Genomic DNA, 22,364 nt, shown 5'->3' on the forward strand with positions numbered 1-22,364 from the left:
TGATTGGTCGCGGCCGGCGATTGCGACCAATCAGCATTATTGGCGCCAAATTTAAACCCCGCTCTGCTGATTGGTCGTGACCGCCGGCCGCGACTAATCAACATTGTTGCCGCCAAATTTAAACACCGCTCTGCTGAATGGTCGAGGTCGTGACCAGTCACCATTATTGGCGCCAAATTTAAACACCGCTTTGCTGATTGGTCGCGACCGCCGGCCGTGACCAATCAGTGATATAGTCGCCAAATTTCAACACCGCTTTGCTGATTGGTCGCGGTTGCTGGCCGCGACCAGTCAGCGATTTTGGCGCCAAATTTAAACACCGCTCTGCTGATTGCGCCGGGTCTGCCGCATACATATTCTAGAATACCCAATGCGTTAGAATCGGGCCACCATCTAGTTTCATGAAATAATTTAAAAAAAAATTGATGTGGGGCTTCGCACTATATTTGTGTCCAGCCAGGTACAGCAGGCAGGAACGGGCTGCGCCCAACCACCAGCTGCCTATTTGTACCTGGCCGGACACAACAATATAGGGAAGCCCTTTTTTTCTTAATTATTTCATGAATTTCATGAAATAATTAAAAAAAAAAATACGTGGGGCTTCGCCCTATTTTTGTGTCCAGCCAGGTACAACTAGGCAGCTGGGGGCTGGAATCTGCAGCGCAGGGAGGCCCAAGCTTTCTGGGTCCCCCCAGCTGCAGATTGCAGTCCGCAGCCACCCCGGAAAATGGCGCGTTCATAGAAGCGCCATCTTCTGGCGCTGTACCCAACTCATCCAGGGCCCTGGTGCGGTGGCTCACTGGGTAATAAAGGGGTTAGGGCCAGCTTGGCATTATCAGCTGGCCCTAAGCCCGAAATTCATGGGGTCACGCCAATATTAGACATGACCACTATGAATTTCTAGTAAAGTATTTAAAAAAAACACAACACCCAGAAAAAAAGTCCTTTAATTGAAATAAACACACAATTCTTTATTGTTCTAAATTAAACCATACTTACCGTCACGCCCATTCCAGCTGAAGCCAACGATCTCCTGCAATAAAAGAAAAATAATAAAGCAACCTCATCCTTACCTTTCCATGGTTCCCAGACAGCTTCAGCTCTGCTACATCGAGATGACAGGCTGGACCACAGCAGAACGCTGCCATCCAGCCTGTCATCCCGCAGACACTGAGAAGCGCAGGCTTGCTTGCGCTCCTCAGTGTCTCGCTGTGACGGCATCCAGATGAGCCGAGGTCATGTCCAATGAACTCAGCTCACCTCATGTACGTCACTGACAGCGTGGAAGAATTCTCCTGCACGCTGTCAGTGACGTACATGAGGTCAGCTGAGTTCAATGGACATGAATGAGCTGACCTCATGCACGTCACTGACAGCGTGGGAAAATTCTCCTGCACTCAGCGCTTCAGCGTGAGAATTTTCCCACGCTGTTAGTGACGTGCATGAGGTGAGCTCATTCATGTCCAATGAACTCGGCTCACCTCATGCACGTCACTGACAGCGTGGGAAAATTCTCACGCTGAAGCGCTGAGTGCAGGAGAATTCTCCCACGCTGTCAGTGACGTGCATGAGGTGAGCCGAGTTCATTGTCGGCTCATCTTTATGCCGTCATAGCGAGACACTGAGGAGCGCAAGCATGCCTGCGCTTCTCAGTGTCTGCGGGATGACAGGCTGGATGGCAGCGTTCTGCTGCGGTCCAGCCTGTCATCTCGATGTAGCAGAGCTGGAGCTGTCCTGGGAACCATGGAAAGGTAAGGATGAGGTTGCTTTATTATTTTACTTTTATTGCAGGAGATCGTTGGCTTCAGCTGGAATGGGCGTGATGGTAAGTATGGTTTAATTTAGAACAATAAAGGATTGTGTCTTTATTTCAATTAAAGGACTTTATTCTGGGTGTTTGTGTTTTCTTTTAACTTTGACTATGGGGTTAGTAATGGGGGTGTCTTATAGACGCCTCTCCATTACTAACCTGGGCTTGATGTCAGCTGGCATTATAAGCTGACATCAACCCCAGCCCTATTACCCCACTGCCACCGCCACAGGGCAGTGGGAAGAGCGAGGCTAAGTGCCGGAATTGGCGCATCCTATGGATGCGCCATTTCTGGGGCAGTTGACGGCTGGTGTTTCTAGCCTGGGAGGGGGCCAATATTCATGGCACCCTTCCTGGGCTATTAATATCAGCCCCCAGCTGTCTGCCTAGCCTTTGCTAGCTATTAAAATAGGGGGGACCCCACGTCATTTTTTTGGGGGGTCCCCCATTTTAATAGCTAGTAAAGGCTAGGTATTCCGCTGGGGGCTGATATTAGTAGCCTGGGAAGCTCCGTGGGTATTACCCCCTTCCCAGGCTTCAAACATCTGCCCCAGCCGTCTGCTTAACCTCCGCTAGAGCCTATAATTACGGGGAACCCCACGCCAATTTTTTTTTAAATAAATCCTTTATTTTAACACTAAATGACAAGTACAGTAATCAACACTATCACTGTACTCCTTATATATGTGACTGACATGTTTCTATCTATCTAATCTATGTGTGATGCTCTATTCCTTCTATTCTAAATTGTCGGGTGCCGATGCTGAAATGCCGGCCGGCTTTTTTAAAGAGACGGTGCATGAAAACACTATTATTTTTTTTAATAAATCCTTTACACTAAATGACAAGTACAGTAAGCAACACTGTCACTGTACTTATTATATATGTGACTGACATGTTTCTATCTATCTAATCTATGTGTGATTCTCTATTCTTTCTATTCCAAATTGTCGGGTACCGCTGCTGAATTGCCGGCCGGCTTTTTTAAAGAGACGGTGCATGAAAACACTATTATTTTTTTTTGATAAATCCTTTACACTAAATGACAAGTACAGTAAGCAACACTGTCACTGTACTTCTTATATATGTGGCTGACATGTTTCTATCTATCTAATCTATGTGTGAAGCTCTATTCTTTCGGTTCTAAATTGTCGGGTACCGGTGTATGCCGCTGCTGAATTGCCGGCTTTTCATGTTTCACTGTGAGCACTGTTCCCATCGATTTGGGCAATCACTGTAATCCCACAACCACCATGGCTGCGGCATTACAGTGAGTGGCAGACAATCCCTGCATGATTGGTGCTCTAAATAGCGCCAGACATGCAGGACATGCTTTTGGTGCACGAACAGTTATCGAACATAACCTCGAACAGCCGAATTTTTTGCAAATCGTTCGGGTTCGTCGAACAACTCGAACACCGCCCAAAACAGCTCGAATTTGAGATTGGCGAACAGTTCTAGTCGAACACCGCTCATCTCTACTCACTACGCATGCGCCGCCCTTTCTGATTAAACTATCCCGAGCAATGACGGCACCTGCTCAGGGAAGAAGGGTCACTGAGAGACCAGAGACCTGTCAAAGACCGGAGGGGAAAATGTAGAGAGAGCAGTATAGCTTGAAGTACCGTTCATACTCCAACTTCAAAGATGGATTTCTTAAAAATGCAAAATACTACAAGCAAGGTATGAAGGTAATATGCATTAAAGGGGCTTTAGTTAGCCGTCGAGTATCCATCTGATAAGTCCCCTTTAAATATATATATATAAAAATTGCTTCCTTCCACTAGAAATTCAGATTTTTGTGCTGCAGAAATTCACATTCCTCACCATGAAATGTAGGATGTGACAGCGCATTGTGTCACTGCACCCAGCGACAGCGCGAGGTGTATGTTCTACCTAACCTTGCGTGACATTTAATGGAGGACATCAATCAATGTCCCGGTGCTGGAACCGCCGGTAACCTCCCGGATCACAAGGAGCTCTACATTCAATTTTACCTTGAATCCGAGATGTGGATAGGATGAAGTGTCTATCATTTACTACGAGACCCTTTTACTACATGACTACCATTAACAGGACTCAACTACTCCGGCAATAACGCGCTTGTACCATCCGTCATAAACGTACAGCGGTTGTACCACCACGGTTTGACACCCACAGACTGGTCATCCGAGGCCATACAGATTTCCCGGTCGGCTTTACGTAGTGTTATTTCTCCAAAATATCGCAGTGACTTAATATTGAAGTCATAAAATGGAAAAAAAAACCAAATATATGCCCTTTTATACCCACTTTGTTCACACGTGGCGGATACGTCACAGATTTACCTTCGGACTTGTGAGCCTAAAATCTGCATTAGCCGCAAAATTGGTGGAAATTTTTACCAAATCTTATCCATGTGCTGCTGAAAAAAAATCTACAGTGAAAAGTTGCCTGCGGGTGAGTTTTAACGGGATTGTTCACCTTTGGGGACATATTTTTTTACTTAAATTAATGTATTTTTAGCTAAAAAAATATTTTTGCCATTGGGATTCATTAAAAATTTTGCATCGTTTGCCTCCTATAGCCTCCGTATTGTTGGCAACAGAATGAGTTAACTGAGAATCCATCAGTGAGATCATTCCCACGGTCAAATGAGAGGGGTTTTAACTCTTTTATCCGTGCTTTTCTGAGCTCCTCTCAGCTGATTTATAACTATAGACCACATCAAAGTTAAACTTGCAGAGAAACAAATCAGCCTATAAAAGCAAAACGGTCCAAAATTTGTAATGAAACATAATTGTAAAAACTACTTCTTGTCACAAAAACATGCATTTCAGTAAAAAAAAAAAAAAAAAAAATTATTGTCTCTGGAGATGGACAACCACTTACAAAATGTAAATTTTTACTGAGAATAAATGTGTGTGTGTGTATATTTATCTTTTATTTTTCTTAATTTTTTCTTCAAATAAATAAAGAAGAATTATATATTTCTCAATATTTTTAGATTTTTTCATAATATATATATTCTTTTCAAATAAATAAACAAAAATTATATAAATGTGTGTATATATATATATATATATATATATATATATATACAGATCCGTCCCCTAGTGGCAGCAATAATTTAGAAAAAATTAATAAAAAATTGATATATATATTTGCATTTTTCATTTCATATATATATATATATATATATATATATATATATATATATATATATATATATATATATGAAATGAAAAATGTAAATATATACTGTATATCAATTGTTTTATTTATTTTTTCAAAATTATTGCTGCCACTAGGGGACGGATCTGTCTACAGCTGTACAGGATTCCAATCGACATGAATACCGATACCTAGTGGTAGTGACATTTTGAAGTATTTGTGAACAGAAATGATACTCTGTAGCAGTGTCGGACTGGGGTGCCAAGGGCCCACCAGTAACATTGACTCTGGGGGCCCATTGTTCAGCTACACGGAAATATTACATTACCCAGAGTCACAAATATACCTCTGCTTCTAGATTATAACCTTGGTAGTTTGTTACAGGATGACGAGATTATTTCGCATTTGTACATAGTGAATCAATAGTAGTTTGATGACTGCTGCTTATTTAGAGGGGCCCACCTGGGGATTTACCTGTCCTCCGGTGGGCCAGTCCGAGCCTGCTTTGTAGTATATCTTATACTCTGCGGTCACTGCAGTTGGATATTAGTATTATCCCATACGCTCAATACCGAATCTCAGCAACCAGAAAATGATTTCTCATCCTGATAAATTACCGCAGATGAACGTTTTCTCCTTTGATGTGAGTTTTAGCGACACAGATTAAGAATAAAGGGATTTGTGTCTGTAAGCAGCGCACAGAGATGGCGATGCCACGCAGACCAGCGACATACAAAGATAAGCTAGAAAAATGAGTCAGACCTACTTTCCAATCACACTGGCAAGCGGCGTGATTAAGGTGCCCCGGGAGGGGGTCTCAGATTTAAGAAAGGAGGGGGTTCAGGAATATAATCAAACCCAGGGGGAACTAATTGTGCAGACACTGTGCAAACATAAAGGCTGGCGGAGAATGGGTATTCTGGGGTGAAGTGGAACGTCTTAATAGGCAGGAGAAGGAGCCGGTGAAGCAGGGAACAATGACTGTTCTCTGAGGCATGAGAGCTGCCTACTGATGTAGCAGAGCCAAGTTTGTCATTTAACTCTTTCTTGCTTAGTATTTGGACTGGGCTTTTATTTGTTGAGCCAATGCTGATAACTCAGCTTTTCCAACCTCCTTTATTGCAATCTGCCTGATAACATTGCCCATTTACACCAATATTGCTGAAAAGGTGGGACCTACCATAGAGGCAAAGTGGCATACCTAACACAGAGATAGTCCCATGGTGACCAGGACCCCCGATACTTGTCTGCTTTAAAGGAGACTGCTCCTACCGGCGATTCACCTACTCCCAGTGACTTTCACGTCGACAGAGCAGCTCATGTTGATTGAGAGCTCCACGAAGAGCCGACTGTCAATCAGCATGACGTCAGAAGACGGTTAGCAACTACCTGCTGTAGATTCATAGCCATATATGAAAAAAAAATTCTAATTCATGGAGAACCCCTTTAACGACTTCCCATCATAGTATTTGAAATCACCACTAGGGGGAGCCAACTGCAAACTGTTTTCACAGCTCACATTGTAGTGAGCTCCCTCTAGTGGTGGCTGCTTGCAGATATAAGTTGAAACATTCCCATCTTGGATATTTATTTCATATCAACAGGACCTCCATTCTCCACATAGGTGTAGGTCCCAGAGATGAGACCCCCATGTATCAGACATTTGTGACATATTCATTTTATTAATGTCTTCATAGGAGATTGTTATAGTACCAACAGTGAAAGGATTGTAGGTTCAAGACCACGAGGAAGATAAAAAAATAACAGGAAAAATCATATAAAATATATCTGAAAATATGGGAATTAAAATTAAGAAGTCAATTCAATATTGCTGCTGTGTCCATAAAAACATCAGATCGATCAAAACATAAAATGATCTCACCTGGTAAAGATCTGAACGCACCTCTGCAAAAAAAATGCAATTCAAAGTGAACAAAATGTTGTATACACTCGAAAATGGTACCAATAAAACCAGCTTGCCGCACAAAAAACCCCCCAAAAATGAACAAGTCCATATACAGCTCCGTCAACGGAAAAATAAAAAAATGTAATGTCCCAAAAACAAACCCCGGCCTGTGCGGTGACAAAAGAGCCGAAATGAAAACTGTCCTTGTGATTAAAGGGTTACTGCGGCCACAGTCAGGGTGGCGGCGCTTCACTGTGTGTTACTGTATGCGCCTTTATTCGCCGCTTACGTTCCTGTATAATTGCCAGCTCCAGTATCAGCCGCAACGTCTTTCATTTGTGCAACTGCTGGACCAAGAGATCCTTTTGTTGCAACTTTTGTAAGTGTGGGAAATGCAGGCAAGTAAGACGGGACGTGAGCGGAGTACAGATGGGGCGGCCGGTCCGAGAGGAGGGAGAGGGTTTTATGTGCGGCACAATGGTCGGCTCCGGAGGAGATCCGCAGCTTGGGGGTCACACCGGACCTCCTGTATGACAGATCTGAATAGATTAGAGGACTGGTGACAAAGTGACCCCCGAGGACTGGACGAGCCCCTCACAGGATGTCATCACCGCAGGGTCAGCGCCACTCCCAGGACTCATCAGCTTATGTTTAATTATTTCTCGTAGTTTACATTTATTGTGGTTTTTATTAACTTGTTTATATAATCTATTATCTATCTATTATCTATCTATCTATTATCTATTTATCTATCTATCTATCTATCATCTATCTATCTATCTATTATCTATCTATCTATCATCTATCTATTATCTATCTATCATCTATCTATCTCTCTATCTATCTATTATCTATCTATCATCTATCTATCCATCTATCTATTATCTATCCATCTATTATCTATCTATTATCTATCTATCATCTATCTATCTATCTATTATCTATCCATCTATTATCTATCTATCTATTATCTATCTATCATCTATCTATCTATTATCTATCTATCATCTATCTATCTATCTATCATCTATACAGTGCCTACAAGTAGTATTCAACCCCCTGCAGATTTAGCTGGTTTGATAAGATGCAAATAAGTTAGAGCCTTCAAACTGCAAACGAGAGTAGGTTTTATGAACAGAAGCATAAATCTTACAAACCAAAAAGTTATGTTGCTCAGTTGAATTTTATTACATTTTAAACATAAAAGTGTGGGTCAATTATTATACAACCCCTATGTTTAATATTTTGTGGAATAACCCTTGTTTGCAATTACAGCTAATAATCGTCTTTTATAAGACCTGATCAGGCCGGCACAGGTCTGTAGAGTTATCTTGGCCCACTCCTCCATGCAGATCTTCTCCAAGTTATCTAGATTCTTTGGGTGTCTCATATGGACTTTATTCTTGAGCTCCTTCCACAAGTTTTCAATTGGGTTAAGGTCAGGAGACTGACTAGGCCACTCCAACACCTTGACTTTTTCCCTCTTGAACCAGGCCTTGGTTTTCTTGGCTGTGTGCTTTGGGTCGTTGTCTTGTTGGAAGATGAAATTACGACCCATCTTAAGATCCTTGATGGAGGAGCGGAAGTTCTTGGCCAAAATCTCCAGGTAGGCCGTGCTATCCATCTTCCCATGGATGCGGACCAGATGGCCAGGCCCCTTGGCAGAGAAACAGCCCCACAGCATGATGCTGCCACCACCATGCTTGACTGTAGGGATGGTATTCTTGGGGTCGTATGCAGTGCCATCCAGTCTCCAAACGTCACGGGTGTGGTTGGCACCAAAGATCTCGATCTTGGTCTCATCAGACCATAGAACCTTGAACCAGTCTGTCTCAGAGTCCTCCAAGTGATCATGAGCAAACTGTAGACGAGCCTTGACATGACGCTTTGAAAGTAAAGGTACCTTACGGGCTCGTCTGGAACGGTGACCATTGCGGTGGAGTACGTTACTTATGGTAAAGACTGAAACCAATGTCCCCACTGCCATGAGATCTTCCCGGAGCTCCTTCCTTGTTGTCCTTGGGTTAGCCTTGACTCTTCGGACAAGCCTGGCCACGGTACGGGAGGACACTTTCAAAGGCTGTCCTGGCCGTGGAAGGCTAACAGTAGTTCCATAAGCCTTCCACTTATGGATGATGCTCCCAACAGTGGAGACAGGTAGGCCCAACTCCTTGGAAAGGGTTTTGTACCCCTTGCCAGCCTTGTGACCCTCCACGATCTTGTCTCTGATGGCCTTGGAATGCTCCTTTGTCTTTCCCATGTTCACAATGTCTGAGTGGTGTTCACAAGTTTGGGAAGGGTCTTAAATAGCCAGAAAAGGCTGGCAAAAGAGATCTTTAATCCACACATGTGAAGCTCATTATTCTTGGTGCCTGAACTACTTCTTAATACTTTTGGGGGACCAAACAGAATTCTTGTGGTTTGAGGGGTTGAATAATAAATGACACTCTGAATTAACTTTTAACGTTTTTAAAAAAACAAAAAAAACCCAACAAAAACAAAATTTGCTGCAGTGCATTTCCCACTTCCAGGCTGATCTACAGTACAAATGTCACAATGCCAAGTTAATTCCGCATGTGTCAACCAGCTAAATCTGCAGGGGGTTGAATACTACTTGTAGGCACTGTATATCTATCTATTATCTATCTATCTATCATCTATCTATCTATTATCTATCTATCATCTATCTATCATCTATCTATTATCTATCTATCATCTATCTATCCATCTATCTATTATCTATCATCTATCTATCTATTATCTATCCATCTATTATCTATCTATTATCTATCTATCATCTATCTATCTATCTATTATCTATCCATCTATTATCTATCTATCTATTATCTATCTATCATCTATCTATCTATTATCTATCCATCTATTATCTATCTATCTATTATCTATCTATCATCTATCTATCTATTATCTATCTATCATCTATCTATCTATCATCTATCTATCTATCATCTATCTATCTATCTATTATCTATCCATCTATTATCTATCTATCTATTATCTATCTATCATCTATCTATCTATTATCTATCCATCTATTATCTATCTATCTATTATCTATCTATTATCTATCTATCTATTATCTATCTATCATCTATCTATCTATTATCTATCTATCTATTATCTATCTATCTATCTATATATATCTCTATCTATTATCTATCCATCTATTATCTATCTATCTATTATCTATCTATCATCTATCTATCTATTATCTATCTATCATCTATCTATCTATTATCTATCTATCTATCATCTATCTATCTATTATCTATCTATCTATTATCTATCCATATCTATCTATCTATTATCTATCTGTTATCTATCCCATATCTATCTATCTATCTATCTATCTATCTATCTATTATCTATCCCATATCTATCTATCTCTCTATCTATCTATTATCTATCTATTATCTATCTATCTATCTATCCCATATCTATCTATCTATCTATCTATCTATTATCTATCCCATATCTATCTATCTATTATCTATCTATCTATCTATCTATCTATCTATCTATCCCATATCTATCTATCTATCTATCCCATATCTATCTATCCCATATCTATCTATCTATCTATCTATCTATCTATCTATCTATCCCATATCTATCTATCTATCTATTATCTATCCCATATCTATCTATCTATCTATTATCTATCTATCATCTATCTATCTCTCTAGCTATCTATCTATTATCTATCTATCATCTATCTATCCATCTTTCTATCTATTATCTATCTATCATCTATCTATCTATTATCTATCCATCTATTATCTATCTGTTATCTATCTATCATCTATCTATCTATCTATCTATTATCTATCCATCTATTATCTGTCTATCTATTATCTATCTATCATCTATCTATCATCTATCTATCTATTATCTATCTATCATCTATCTATCTATCTATCTATCTATCATCTATATATCTATCTATTATCTATCTATCTATCATCTATATATCTATCTATTATCTATCTATCTATCATCTATCTATCTATCTATTATCTATCTATCATCTATCTATCTATTATCTCTCTATATATATATCTCTATCTATTATCTATCTATCATCTATTTATCTATCTATTATCTATCTATTATCTAGCTATCTGTCATCTATCAACTATCTATCTATTATCTATCTATCTATCTGTCATCTATCAACTATCTATCTATCTATCTATCTATCTATTATCTATCTGTCTGTCATCTATCAACTATCTATCTATCCCATATCTATCTATCTATTATCTATCTATCTACACACTTTAATTGGACCCCCTGCTATTGGTTTATACCATTAGGCCCCACTATCCCAATCCAGGATGATTATTCACTCTCCATTCTTATGAAGCAGTGCTTCAGTTTTGTAGCAGGAAACGGTGTCGCCCCATGGATGGAGCGATGGTGCTGGTTTGGGGGCTGCCCTGTCCTCGTGGTGCCCTCGCAGCCGGATGCGTTGCCTCAGTGGGTCACCGTTGACATCATAGACATCCTGTGTTTCCATTGTGCACGTTCACTTTTCTTTCTTTCTTTCTCTCTTCCTCTTTCAGGTTCTGATTCGAGTCCTGGACAATAATGACAATGGCCCCGAGTTCTCCCAGCCCAGTTATGACGCCGTCATCTCAGAAGATGTCCTCCCCGACACTGAGCTATTGCACATAAAGGCCACGGACAAGGACGATAACCACAAGCTGAGCTACATCATCCACAGCAGCATCGACCCGAACAGCATGAGGAAGTTTCGCATTGACCCCAGCAGCGGCACTCTGTATACGGCGGAGCGGCTGGACCACGAGACCCAGGCCCACCACATCCTCACTGTAATGGTGAGATCCCAGGAACCACGCAGAGCATGGACTATGTAGTCATCAAATGTGTAGTCTTGACATCATTTTAAGTGGAAACCATCAGCAAGCAGAATATCTCATGCATTGGGTATTTTCAGGTCAACAAGTGAGTGATGAAGCGATCGGAGGTTCAAGTCTTATAGTGGGACGAAAAAGAAATGTTAAAGTATTTTCTACCACTACTAAACAAAGACCCTCAATAAAACAAGAACAAGTCTTCGCACAGCCCCGTCAATGAAAAAAAAAAAAAAATGTATTTATCGCATATGGCAGCACAAAAACACATTTTTTTATAAGGGATTTTATTATTATGTATTCAGTATCATAGAATAAAGTCAACACAATAAAAATTAACTGCCCCCCCCAAAAAACGTAAAATTTGGAAAATTGCTGTTTTTTTGTTTCATCCCTTCCTCCCCCACAAAAATTTCAATAAGTGGGCCATTGTATTATCATAAAAAAAGTATTCATGATACTACATTGAAAAATTATGTTGTAAAAAATAAAATAATAAAGTTGTGGCTCTCAGAAGGCAAGAATTAAAAAAAAAATGCAGCATCAATGCTATTTAGGGTACCAAGGGGTTAGATATTAGGTTCAATCAAAAAATGTATGCAGTTAGCTCCTAGGCTCCCCCTAGTGGTGAGAAAGGAGAGGCAAAATCTTAGCATCTAATTTATGTCTTTGCTCTGTATTTTGACACAAGGCACCAGCCGCTTTGTAGATATTTTAATCTGCATGGCATTTTTGAGGACTTATTTAGAGGATATTTAAAGAGTAATTGTCATTTTAATATTTATTTTATAAATCAATGAAAATAAGAAACTTTTTAATGTATTTTATCAGAGACAACTGCGCTTTTCTCCTCCTGGACTGATCATTCACTCTCATATCATCTCCTGGCTAAGACAGTTGGTGCTTTTAAAACTCTATAGAGGGAGGAGCTAAAAGAACGCCGACATTCTACTGCAAGTTCCATAGAACTTTATGAGCACCAACTGTCATTTTTTTTATCTTCATAATGGGAAAATCTGTGTTCACTGAAGACAGATTTTACCAGTGAGTTGAGAGTGAAAGATCAGTCCTGGAGGAGAAATATTGATAAGATGTATTTAAAGGTTTATTATTTGCACTTGTGCTATTCATTTTTGGAAAAATTAAAGTGACGATTAATCTTTTGAGGGTTGACATTCAGGGTGAAATCATTCAGTTTCCAGCCATAGTTCAACCTCACAAAAATATTTATTTCGAGTTGTGATATTTCCATTTTAATAGGCGGTTGTTATCGGTGGCAGCGGGTCAGCTCACATCTGCGCATATTTTGGCTCCTTTTTTCACTCCGAGGTTGCTCTGATTTCCGCTGACCCCGTGCTGCAATAACCATCTCTGACAACAAAAAGCTCCGAGCTTATGAATAATTCACAATCCTTTCTCCATTCTTTCCAAAAGGTGAAAGATCAGGAATTCCCTTACAGACGGAACCTGGCTCGAGTTACAATTACCGTAGAAGACGCTAATGACCACAGTCCGTACTTCACCAGTCCACTGTACGAAGCTTCTGTGTTCGAATCCGCCGCCATCGGCTCGGCCGTCATACAAGTCACTGCCTTAGACCGAGACAAAGGAGAAAATGCTGAGCTTATATACTCTATAGAAACAGGTACGCTGTAAAAGAATATATACGAATACATACACTCTGTGTCCTTCCTTTCCTAAGATGAATGGAGCAAGATGACCAGCTTTGAAGTAAAAAAAAAAACAAAACATTTTTTTGTGATACTCTGCTGGGAGAGGTTTATGCTATGTGTGCCTCTACGTGGCCATCTAGTGGTTGTGATGCGAGTTGCAGCCTGTTAAAGATTTTACTAGCACCTGCAGTATGGATATTGGAGTCTTAAATAAAATTTACGGCACTGTAAGGGTGTCACTTCTTAAGTTACTCCAAAATCCATCTAGTGTGAGGAGCGCTGCGGCAGGATGTCTCCCTCAGTGTCTGTGTGCTGAGAGGAGAGGACCATTTTCAGACTGTCTGACCATGCATGAGACTCGTGAGTGGTGAGGATGGGGGCAGGAAGGAGGTGAATATCATGATCATCGCTCTGGCTCCTGGGCATTTTACCCCCTAACATGGCCTTTCAGTAATCTGTATTCCACTACCTCTCCTCTACCTCCTTGTCCCATACCGGAGACTTTGAAGGGTACCTACCGGAGGTACAGAGGTAGTCTGGGAGAGCAAAAGTTCCCTCTGACCCAGACGAGAATTATAATAATGGGTGGCAAGTAGGGATCCTGCTGCAGATTTTGGAGCCTCATACTAAAGGGTTGACCCAACATACCAATTTTTGTAAAAGTCATAAATGCATGTAGAGGTTGAAAATTCTCCATATCTGAGCATCCACCTACCTAGTAGAGTTGATGCAAACCGATTTGCAGAACCTAGTCCAGCGGCCAGGTCAGTAATCATAAATGGCAAAACCCTAAGGGTTCCAATTTTGGAAGAGAGAGAAGATAGGACATACTTGAGAAGGTGCAAATATATTCGCATAACCTGGTCCAACGGCCAAGGTCAGTAATCACAAATCACGGTATCACAAAACAGTTCCAATTTGGGAAGAGAGAAATGATCGAACATAGTAGAGAAGGTGCAAATTGATTTGTAAGACCCAGTCCAGCTGCTACGTCGTTAATCTTTGGTCATTGAATGGAAGCCCTAAGGAACCCCTCCTACCTCCCAATATCTGTGGCTCTTCCTCCAATTAGCCGGCCTGGCGCGACCTCACATGTGCACCATACCGAAATGCCAGGCCAGCTAATCAAACGAAGAGTGAGATGGCACAGGGAGGGCATTCGGTGGTTACCAGTGCTTTCAAGGGAGACTTGTGGTGGCACTTAGGAAATATAATTTTGAACAGGGAATTGACGGTCACATGGAAGAAAGTGCAGAACCATAGGGGTTTGAATTTGGGAAGAGAAAAACATTAAGACATAGAAGAGATGGTGCAAATTGGTTCGTAGGACCCAGTTCAGAAGCCACGTTGGTAATCTGTGGCCATCGAATGGGAGCCGTACGGACCACCTTTTACCTCCCAATATCTGTGGCTCTTCCTTCGATTACCCGGCCTGGCACAAAGTCACATGTGCATCATGCTGAAATGCCAGGCCGGCTAATCAAAGGAAGAGCCATAGATGCTGGGAGGTAGGAGGCGGTCCATAGGGCTCCCATTCGATGGCCTCAGATTACCGACGTGGCTTCTGAACTGGGTCCTATGAACCAATTTGCACCATCTCTACTATGTCTTAATGTTTCTCTCTTCCCAAATTGGAACCCCTATGGTTTTGCACTTTCTTCCATGTGACCGTCACTTCCCTGTTCAAAGTTATATTTCCTAAGTGCCACCACAGGTCTCACTTGAGAGCACTGGTAACCACTGAATGCCCTCCCTGTGCCATCTCACTCTTCGTTTGATTAGCTGGCCTGGCATTTCGGTATGGTGCACACGTGAGGTCGCGCCAGGCCGGCTAATTGAAGGAAGAGCCACAGATATTGGGAGGTAGGAGGGGTTCCTTAGGGCTTTCATTTGATGGCCAAAGATTACCGACGTAGCAGCTGGACTGGGTCCTACAAATCAATTTGCACCTTCTCTACTATGTTCGATCATTTCTCTCTTCCCAAATTGGAACCCCTATGGTTTTGCACTTCCTACCATGTGACCGTCACTTCCCTGTTCAAATCTATGTTACCTAGGTGCCCCCCCATCTCTCCCCCTGAGCTGGAGATACCCTGCAAGCACTAGTAACCACCGAATGCCCTCCTGGTGCCATCTTACTGTGCTGGGTGAAGTGCGCATAGGGCCATTAGGGGCCAAAGAAGCAAAAACAAAAGTTCAATCTCACTTTGGGCGGTCAGATCTTTTGACCCTTTTTTAATAGCACATTGCATGTTCTAAGAGTTATTGGGACATGATTGTGATATTAGGAAGAACACCTCTTTATCCTTTGCTGTGCCCCTTCATCTACTAAGTCTGTACCCCATCAATTACACTCGTATATAATGGATGCACAGCCCTTTATAACACTCGTGGGGATTAAACTGAACCCTAATATAACAACCTCTGTGACTGCAGAGGGTGTCGGGTTCGCCCTGGTATATAAATCTACATTACACGGTCCGGTCCTCAGAAACATCTGCGGGAGAGGAAATCATTTGCAGCCGGCCGCCTCTCTCTGTGGCAGCGCCTTGTACATGACATTTTATACCTGAGCCCCTGCTCGCTATGGTAAACTCATTAAGCAGATTGTTTTAGCAGTTCGTAGCCCGGATCCGTAGCCAAGCATATAATTGTATATTTGTTTGCAGCGAGCGCGCCCCGGAGCTATATTACTGTACATGACTAACGCATCATACAACCTCATGGCAGGCGGCTGAGAATTGCCAGCGCTTGTTTCCCTGAGATATTATTCTGGGAAGTATAGCATTAAAATGTTCACCACCTGTAACATTGATTTAGTTACTTCCTATTGCTCATATAGCACCAACACATTCTGCAGCGAGGTACACAGATTCCCATCTCTGGTGGACTCCCGATCTAATCCCTTTCTTATACACACCGGGATCAATTTCGTAAGAAGCCAATTAATCTTTAATATGTTTTGGTTTGGAAGGAAATTGGGAAACTCGGGGGAAGCGAATACAAGCACTTGATACAACTTGAGTAATTAAATTAGTATTGTAGGCGTCAGTGAGTCTCCATCATTACATTATACATTATAGTACATTGGGGACCAAAGTAAAAATGACCTGTCACTTGCCATAAATATGTATTCTTTGACCCGGTGTAAATTCGTCTGTTCTCCTGAATCCGGCGATGTTTTTCTTTTGTTCCTGCTCCTCTCCGTTCCGGAGATATGGTCCCATCTTCACTGTATACAAATCTGGTCTTTTTAGCCAACTGGGCGTGATCCTCAACTGTTTGTTTATGATAACCAAGCCCACTTGGCTAAAAAAAAAGGGGTCAGATTTATATACAGCGAATAGGAGGCCATATCTCAGGAACGGAGAGGCGCAGGAAAAAAAGAAAAACAGCACCGGATTCAGGAGAACAGCGGCACAAAAAAAAAATCCAAAATGGCAAGTAATAGGAATCCATCAGTAGATTTTAGTCCACTAAGAAAATATCAGTAGCTGTTACATTTTGTTCTTTAAGGCTACATTCCCACGATGAGTTTTTGATGTTGCAGATTTTCTGCACCCAATAAAGGAGTTGTCCACTACTTTCACATTGATGCCCATCAATGTATGTTCGGCCGGGGTCCCGCGGCACCCCCGCCGATCAGCCATTATTGGTGCCGGTGGCGGCAGCCGCTGGCCGGAATTCCTTACCTGCCATGCTTGGCTGTCCATCTGTAGTGGCCACCGCTGGGTACTGCACATCCGCCTCCCATTCAATTGAATAGGAGGCGGATGTGCAATAACAAGTGCCGGCCACTACAACTTGACAGCCAAGCACCACAGGTAAGGACTTCCGGCGCCGCCACTGGCAGCTATAACGGCTGATTGGCGGGGGTGCTGCGTGCAGGACCCCGGCTGATCATACATTGATGCCCTATGCTACGGATAGGGCATCAATGTGAAAGTAGTGGACAACCCCTTTAAAGAAAATAGATTGCATAGACTTGCATTTTTTTTAAATTATGCAGCATAAAAAAACTCATTGTGGGAATGTACCCTAAGGGGATATTCACACGTGGCACTTTTGCCGTGAAAAAAAAAAACACAGCATTTTACAGTACAAGCAAAGTGAATGAGATATGTAATTTATGTGCTCCAATGTCCCTGTAAACGATTACATGTGGGAGAAACAACGTGGGATTTTAAGACCCGCATCAATCATCATAGATATACAGTTAGAAAGAAAACATTAGATTTGCCCGTATCAAAACATTTTTCTGAACTAGGACACAAAGAACGAGATTTGAGGTTTTGTATTTTAGATCATGTGCCCTCCCCCCGATGAGAGGTGGGGATAGAAAGTTCTCAAAATGAAGGAATTGGAGTGGATTGATAAACTTAATACCTTAAGACCTAATGGGTGAAATGTGGAATTCAAAAGACACAGTCTTATAATAAGTATGAGTTTGAAATGTGGTTTGCCTTTGTTCCCTAATTCTTTTACCTTGCAGGATAAACTAAGATTCTTTGCATATACAGTCATGGCCGAAAGTGTTGGCACCCTTGATATTGTTCCAGAAAATGAAGTATTTCTCCCAGAAAATTATTGCAATTCCACCTGTTTTGTTATACACATGTGTATTTCCTTTGTGAGTATTGGAACAACACAAAAAAAAACCAGAGAAAAAAAAAAAGGCAAATTTGACATAATCTCACATAAAACCCCCAAAATGGGCAGGACAAAATTGTTGGCACCCTCAACTTAATATTTGGTTGCACACCCTTTGGAATAAATAACTGCAATCAATCACTTCCTATAACCATCAGCTTCTTACACCTCTCAGCTGGAATTTTGGACCACTCTTCTTTTGCAAACTGCTCCAGGTCTCTCATATTGAAGCGTGACATCTCCCAACAGCAATTTTAAGATTTCTCCACAGGTGTTCAATGGGATTTAGATCCAGACTCATTGCTGCCACTTCAGAACTCTCCAGCACTCTATTTCCATCCATTTCTGGGGGCTTCTTGTAGTAGATTTGGGATCATTGTCCTGCTGGAAGACCCATGACCTAGGACGCAAACCCAGCTTTCTGACACTGGGCACTACATTGCGACCCAAAATCCTTTGGTAATCTCCAGATTTCATGATGCCTTGCACACAGTTAAGACACCTAGTGCCAGAGGCAGCAAAACACCCCCAAAACATCTTTGAACCTCCACCATATTTGACAGTAGGTACTGTGTTCTTTTCTTTGTAGGCCACATTTCGTTTTCGGTAAACAGCAGAATGATGTGCTTTACTAAAAAGCTTTATCTTGGTCTCATCTGTCTACACGACGCTTTCCAGGAAGGATTTGGGCATTCTCACTTACATTTTGGCAAACTGCAGTCTAGCTTTTTTTATACCTCTGTGTCAGCAGTGGGGTCTTCCTGGGTCTCCTGCCATAGCGTTTCATCTAACTCAAATGTGGTTGGATAATTTGCGCTGACACTGATACACCCTGAACCTGCAGGACAGCTTGAATTTCTTTGGAACATGATTGGGGCTGCTTATCCACCATCCGGACTAACCTGCGTTGCAACCTTTCATAAATTTTTCCCTGCCGTCCATGTCTAGAGAGATTAGCTACAGTGCCATGGGTTGTAAACGTCTTAATTATGTTGCGCACAGTGGACAAAGGAACATCAAGATCTCTGGAGATGGACTTGTAACCTTGAGATTGTTCAACAAGTTTGATTCTCAAGTCCTCAGACAGTTCTCTTCTCCTCTTTCTGTTCTCCATGCTTAGTGTGGCACACACAGACACACAATGTAAAGATTGAGTCAAGGTCTCCCTTTATATCTTGTTTCAGTTGTGATTTTTATATTGCCCACAGCTGTTACTTGCCACAGGTGAGTTTGAACGAGCATCACATGCTTGAAACAAAGTTGTTCATTCACAATTTTGGAAAGGTGCCAACAATTTTGTTCCACCCATTTTTGGATTTTTGTGTGAAATTATTCTAATTTGCCTTTTTGTCTGTATTTTTGTGTTCTAATACACTCAAAGGAAATAAACAGGTGTATAACAAAACTTGGGTAATTGCAATAATTTTCTGGGAGAAATACTTCATTTTCTGGAACAATTTCAAGGGTGCCAACACTTTTCAGCCATGTGTGTGTGTGTATATATATATATAAATATATATATATACATATATATATATATATATATATATAAGTCCGTCTGCCTATCTATCTGAATGTATAAGCGTTATATACATAAATATGTGTAACCTTTGAGATGTTTCTGTTCTGTACAGTATACATATGATGCTCAATGTTTTCTAGACATCTGTCCATGTTTCATATCTTGTATATTGAACTCTGTAGAGTTTAATTACCCGTGATCTTTGTATCCGCAGACGTCCACACTTCACAGTTTCCATTTCACACATTGGGCAAATTTTGTGAAATCAATGACATTTTCTAAATGTCACAGTGAAATATACAGTAGTGTCTGTGATCAGAAAGGGGTCATATTCTGGGCAATATGAAGACGAGTATCAGAAATAACACTGTCATGGTACTGCTATGTATTAATATAGTCATCACCATTGAAATTGCAACAGCAAGATGGAAATGTTCTGGAATTATGGAAATCATAGGATGGAAAGACATATTATTGATCTATAACTGAGGAAAAAATAAAATCAACATTTTTTACGCATCTGGATTTATTTAGTTTGGAGTATGAACGCCACGTGCAGATATCCCTATACTTACAGCCTCCGCTGCTATCAGAGAGGTTATTAATGGTTCTCTGAGGAATGATCTGCTGTGTTGAATGCACTTGGACAAATCATCAAGATCCACTGCTGTTGATTGGCAATTGCATAGGAAGCTGCCAGCAGCGGATCTTGATGATTTGCCCAAATGCATTCAGCACAGCAGATCATTCCTCAAAGAATCATTAATAACTTCTTTGATAGTGGCCAAGGCTGTAAGTTCAGGGATTTCTGCACATGGTGCTCATACTCCAGACTGAAGAAATCGAGATAGTTTGAAAATGTTGTTTCCATTTTTTTTTTTTAGAATTTGTAGATCAGTAGCATGTCTATCCATCCTGTGATTTTCATAATTCCACAAATTTTCATTCTTGGAGTTGCAGTATTAATGTTGAGGAGTGTATATACTGTATCTTTCAGCAGACAGCTATCTCTCCTGATTCCCCCATGCACAGGAACTTTTAGCTTGGCCATGTGTTTTTACCGGGGAGAGAGGAGACAATCACTGCCGGATTATCTACATTGTAAACAAAGGGATCTTTCAGAATTTGGCCGTTTTAAAACTTTAATCAAAAAGTTTTACAGAAAAATAGCAGACCGTGAATCTTGTGTAGTCATTTGATAGTCCACTTTCAGGTCCCTTTATATTTATGCCGAATATAATTCTAAATTTTGCTAATTTATTGTCCTACATGCTCATTGTATGGCGGCTGTTTCATGGATTTGTTACACTCTAAGGATGGATATATTTTCCCGCTTTTCATCTCGGCCTTTTCTATGACTTATAGAAGGACGTTGTACCTGGGGATGGTGCTTTTTTTCAAAAGTGCTTTACTGTTCACAATGATTTATATGGTCAATGGACTTCACAGTCCGATGACATCATCAATGGTGAAATATATTCCCGGCAAATATACTTGTCTGTTGTGTTTTGCATATGGTACAGACATATACGGTGCACTCGGTTAGGAAGGTGACTTGGTTCTTTATGGTAACCTTAACGTTCTTTGCATCAAATCCACAACATATAGACATGGATTCAAACCTAGATTATACCCACATAGACAAAATTGTTGGTGCCCTCCTCCCACAACGGTCACTGAAATAACTTGAAACTCACAAAAGTAATTTTCAATCTTAATTTGCTGAATATCAACTAATGAGTAATGACGAACCAGCTTTGCTTTTGCATTGTGGTTCAACAGAAAAAAAAAACAAAAAAAAAACAATTAAATCAGCCTGGACAAAAATGATTGCGCTCCTAGAAAAGATTAAAAATAATTTGAGCATAGGGACATGTGAAATTTAAGGTGAGTCCTGTAATTTGAATCACAGGTGTCTACAAACTTGTAATCAGTCATTCTGCTTATTTATTGGGTGAAAAGTAGTCATTGTGCTGTTTGGCATCATGGTGTGTATCACACTGAACATAGACCGGAGAAAGCTAAAGAGAGAATTGTCTCAGGAGATTAGAAAGAAAATTATACACAAACATGTTAAGTTTAAGGCTATAAGACGCTTCCAAACATCTTAATGCTCCTGTTACTACAGCTGTACATATTATTCAGACGTTTATGGTCTATGGGACTGTAGCCGACCTCCCTGGATGTGACCCAATAGGAAAAATTATGACACATCGAAAAGGCGGATAATACGAATGGGAACCAAAGAGCCCAGAACAACTTCCAAAGAGATTTGAGGTGAACTCTAAAGTCAAGATCCACCAATGTCAGATCGAACCAACTGTTGGACTTCATTGAAGACGACCAAGGAGAAAACCACTGCTGAAAGCAAAACATAAAAAAATTAGACTAGAATTTGCCATAAAGCATGTTGACAATCCATAAAGCTTCTGGGAGAAAATCCTTTTTACAGATGAGACAAAAATGGAGCTTTTTTGGCATCAATCAGCTCTATGTTCACACATGCAAAAATGAAGAATATGAAGAAAAGAGCATAGTACCTACTGTGACACATGGCTCGGTTATGTTTTGGGGCTTCATTGCTGCATCTGTCACAAGGGGTCTTGAATCTGTGCAGGGTACAATGAAATCTCAAGACTATCAAGACATTCTGGAGCAAAATGTGCTGCAAAGCGTCAGAAAGTTGAGTCCGAGGCGCAGTCAATGACCCAAAACACACAGCTAAAAACAACCAAGAATGGCTAAGAGCAAA

At 40.9% G+C, this 22,364-nt stretch overlaps 1 protein-coding gene across 7 annotated transcripts in view; it reads left to right on the top strand.

Annotated features, from left to right (window-relative positions):
- Positions 1–22,364, top strand: part of FAT3 (FAT atypical cadherin 3) — a 735,917-nt gene that overhangs the window by 574,150 nt on the left and 139,403 nt on the right. For all 7 annotated transcript variants that reach the window (XM_073662065.1, XM_073662062.1, XM_073662061.1 and 4 more), the window contains 2 exons: positions 11,456–11,731; positions 13,202–13,412. In XM_073662065.1, coding sequence (XP_073518166.1) covers positions 11,456–11,731; positions 13,202–13,412 — 487 coding nt within the window. The remainder of the gene's footprint in view (positions 1–11,455; positions 11,732–13,201; positions 13,413–22,364) is intronic.

Source organism: Phyllobates terribilis, unplaced genomic scaffold (assembly GCF_046119375.1).
Source record: "Phyllobates terribilis strain yellow unplaced genomic scaffold, ASM4611937v1 Scaffold_2__4_contigs__length_985480577, whole genome shotgun sequence".
Taxonomy (NCBI): Eukaryota; Metazoa; Chordata; class Amphibia; order Anura; family Dendrobatidae; genus Phyllobates; species Phyllobates terribilis.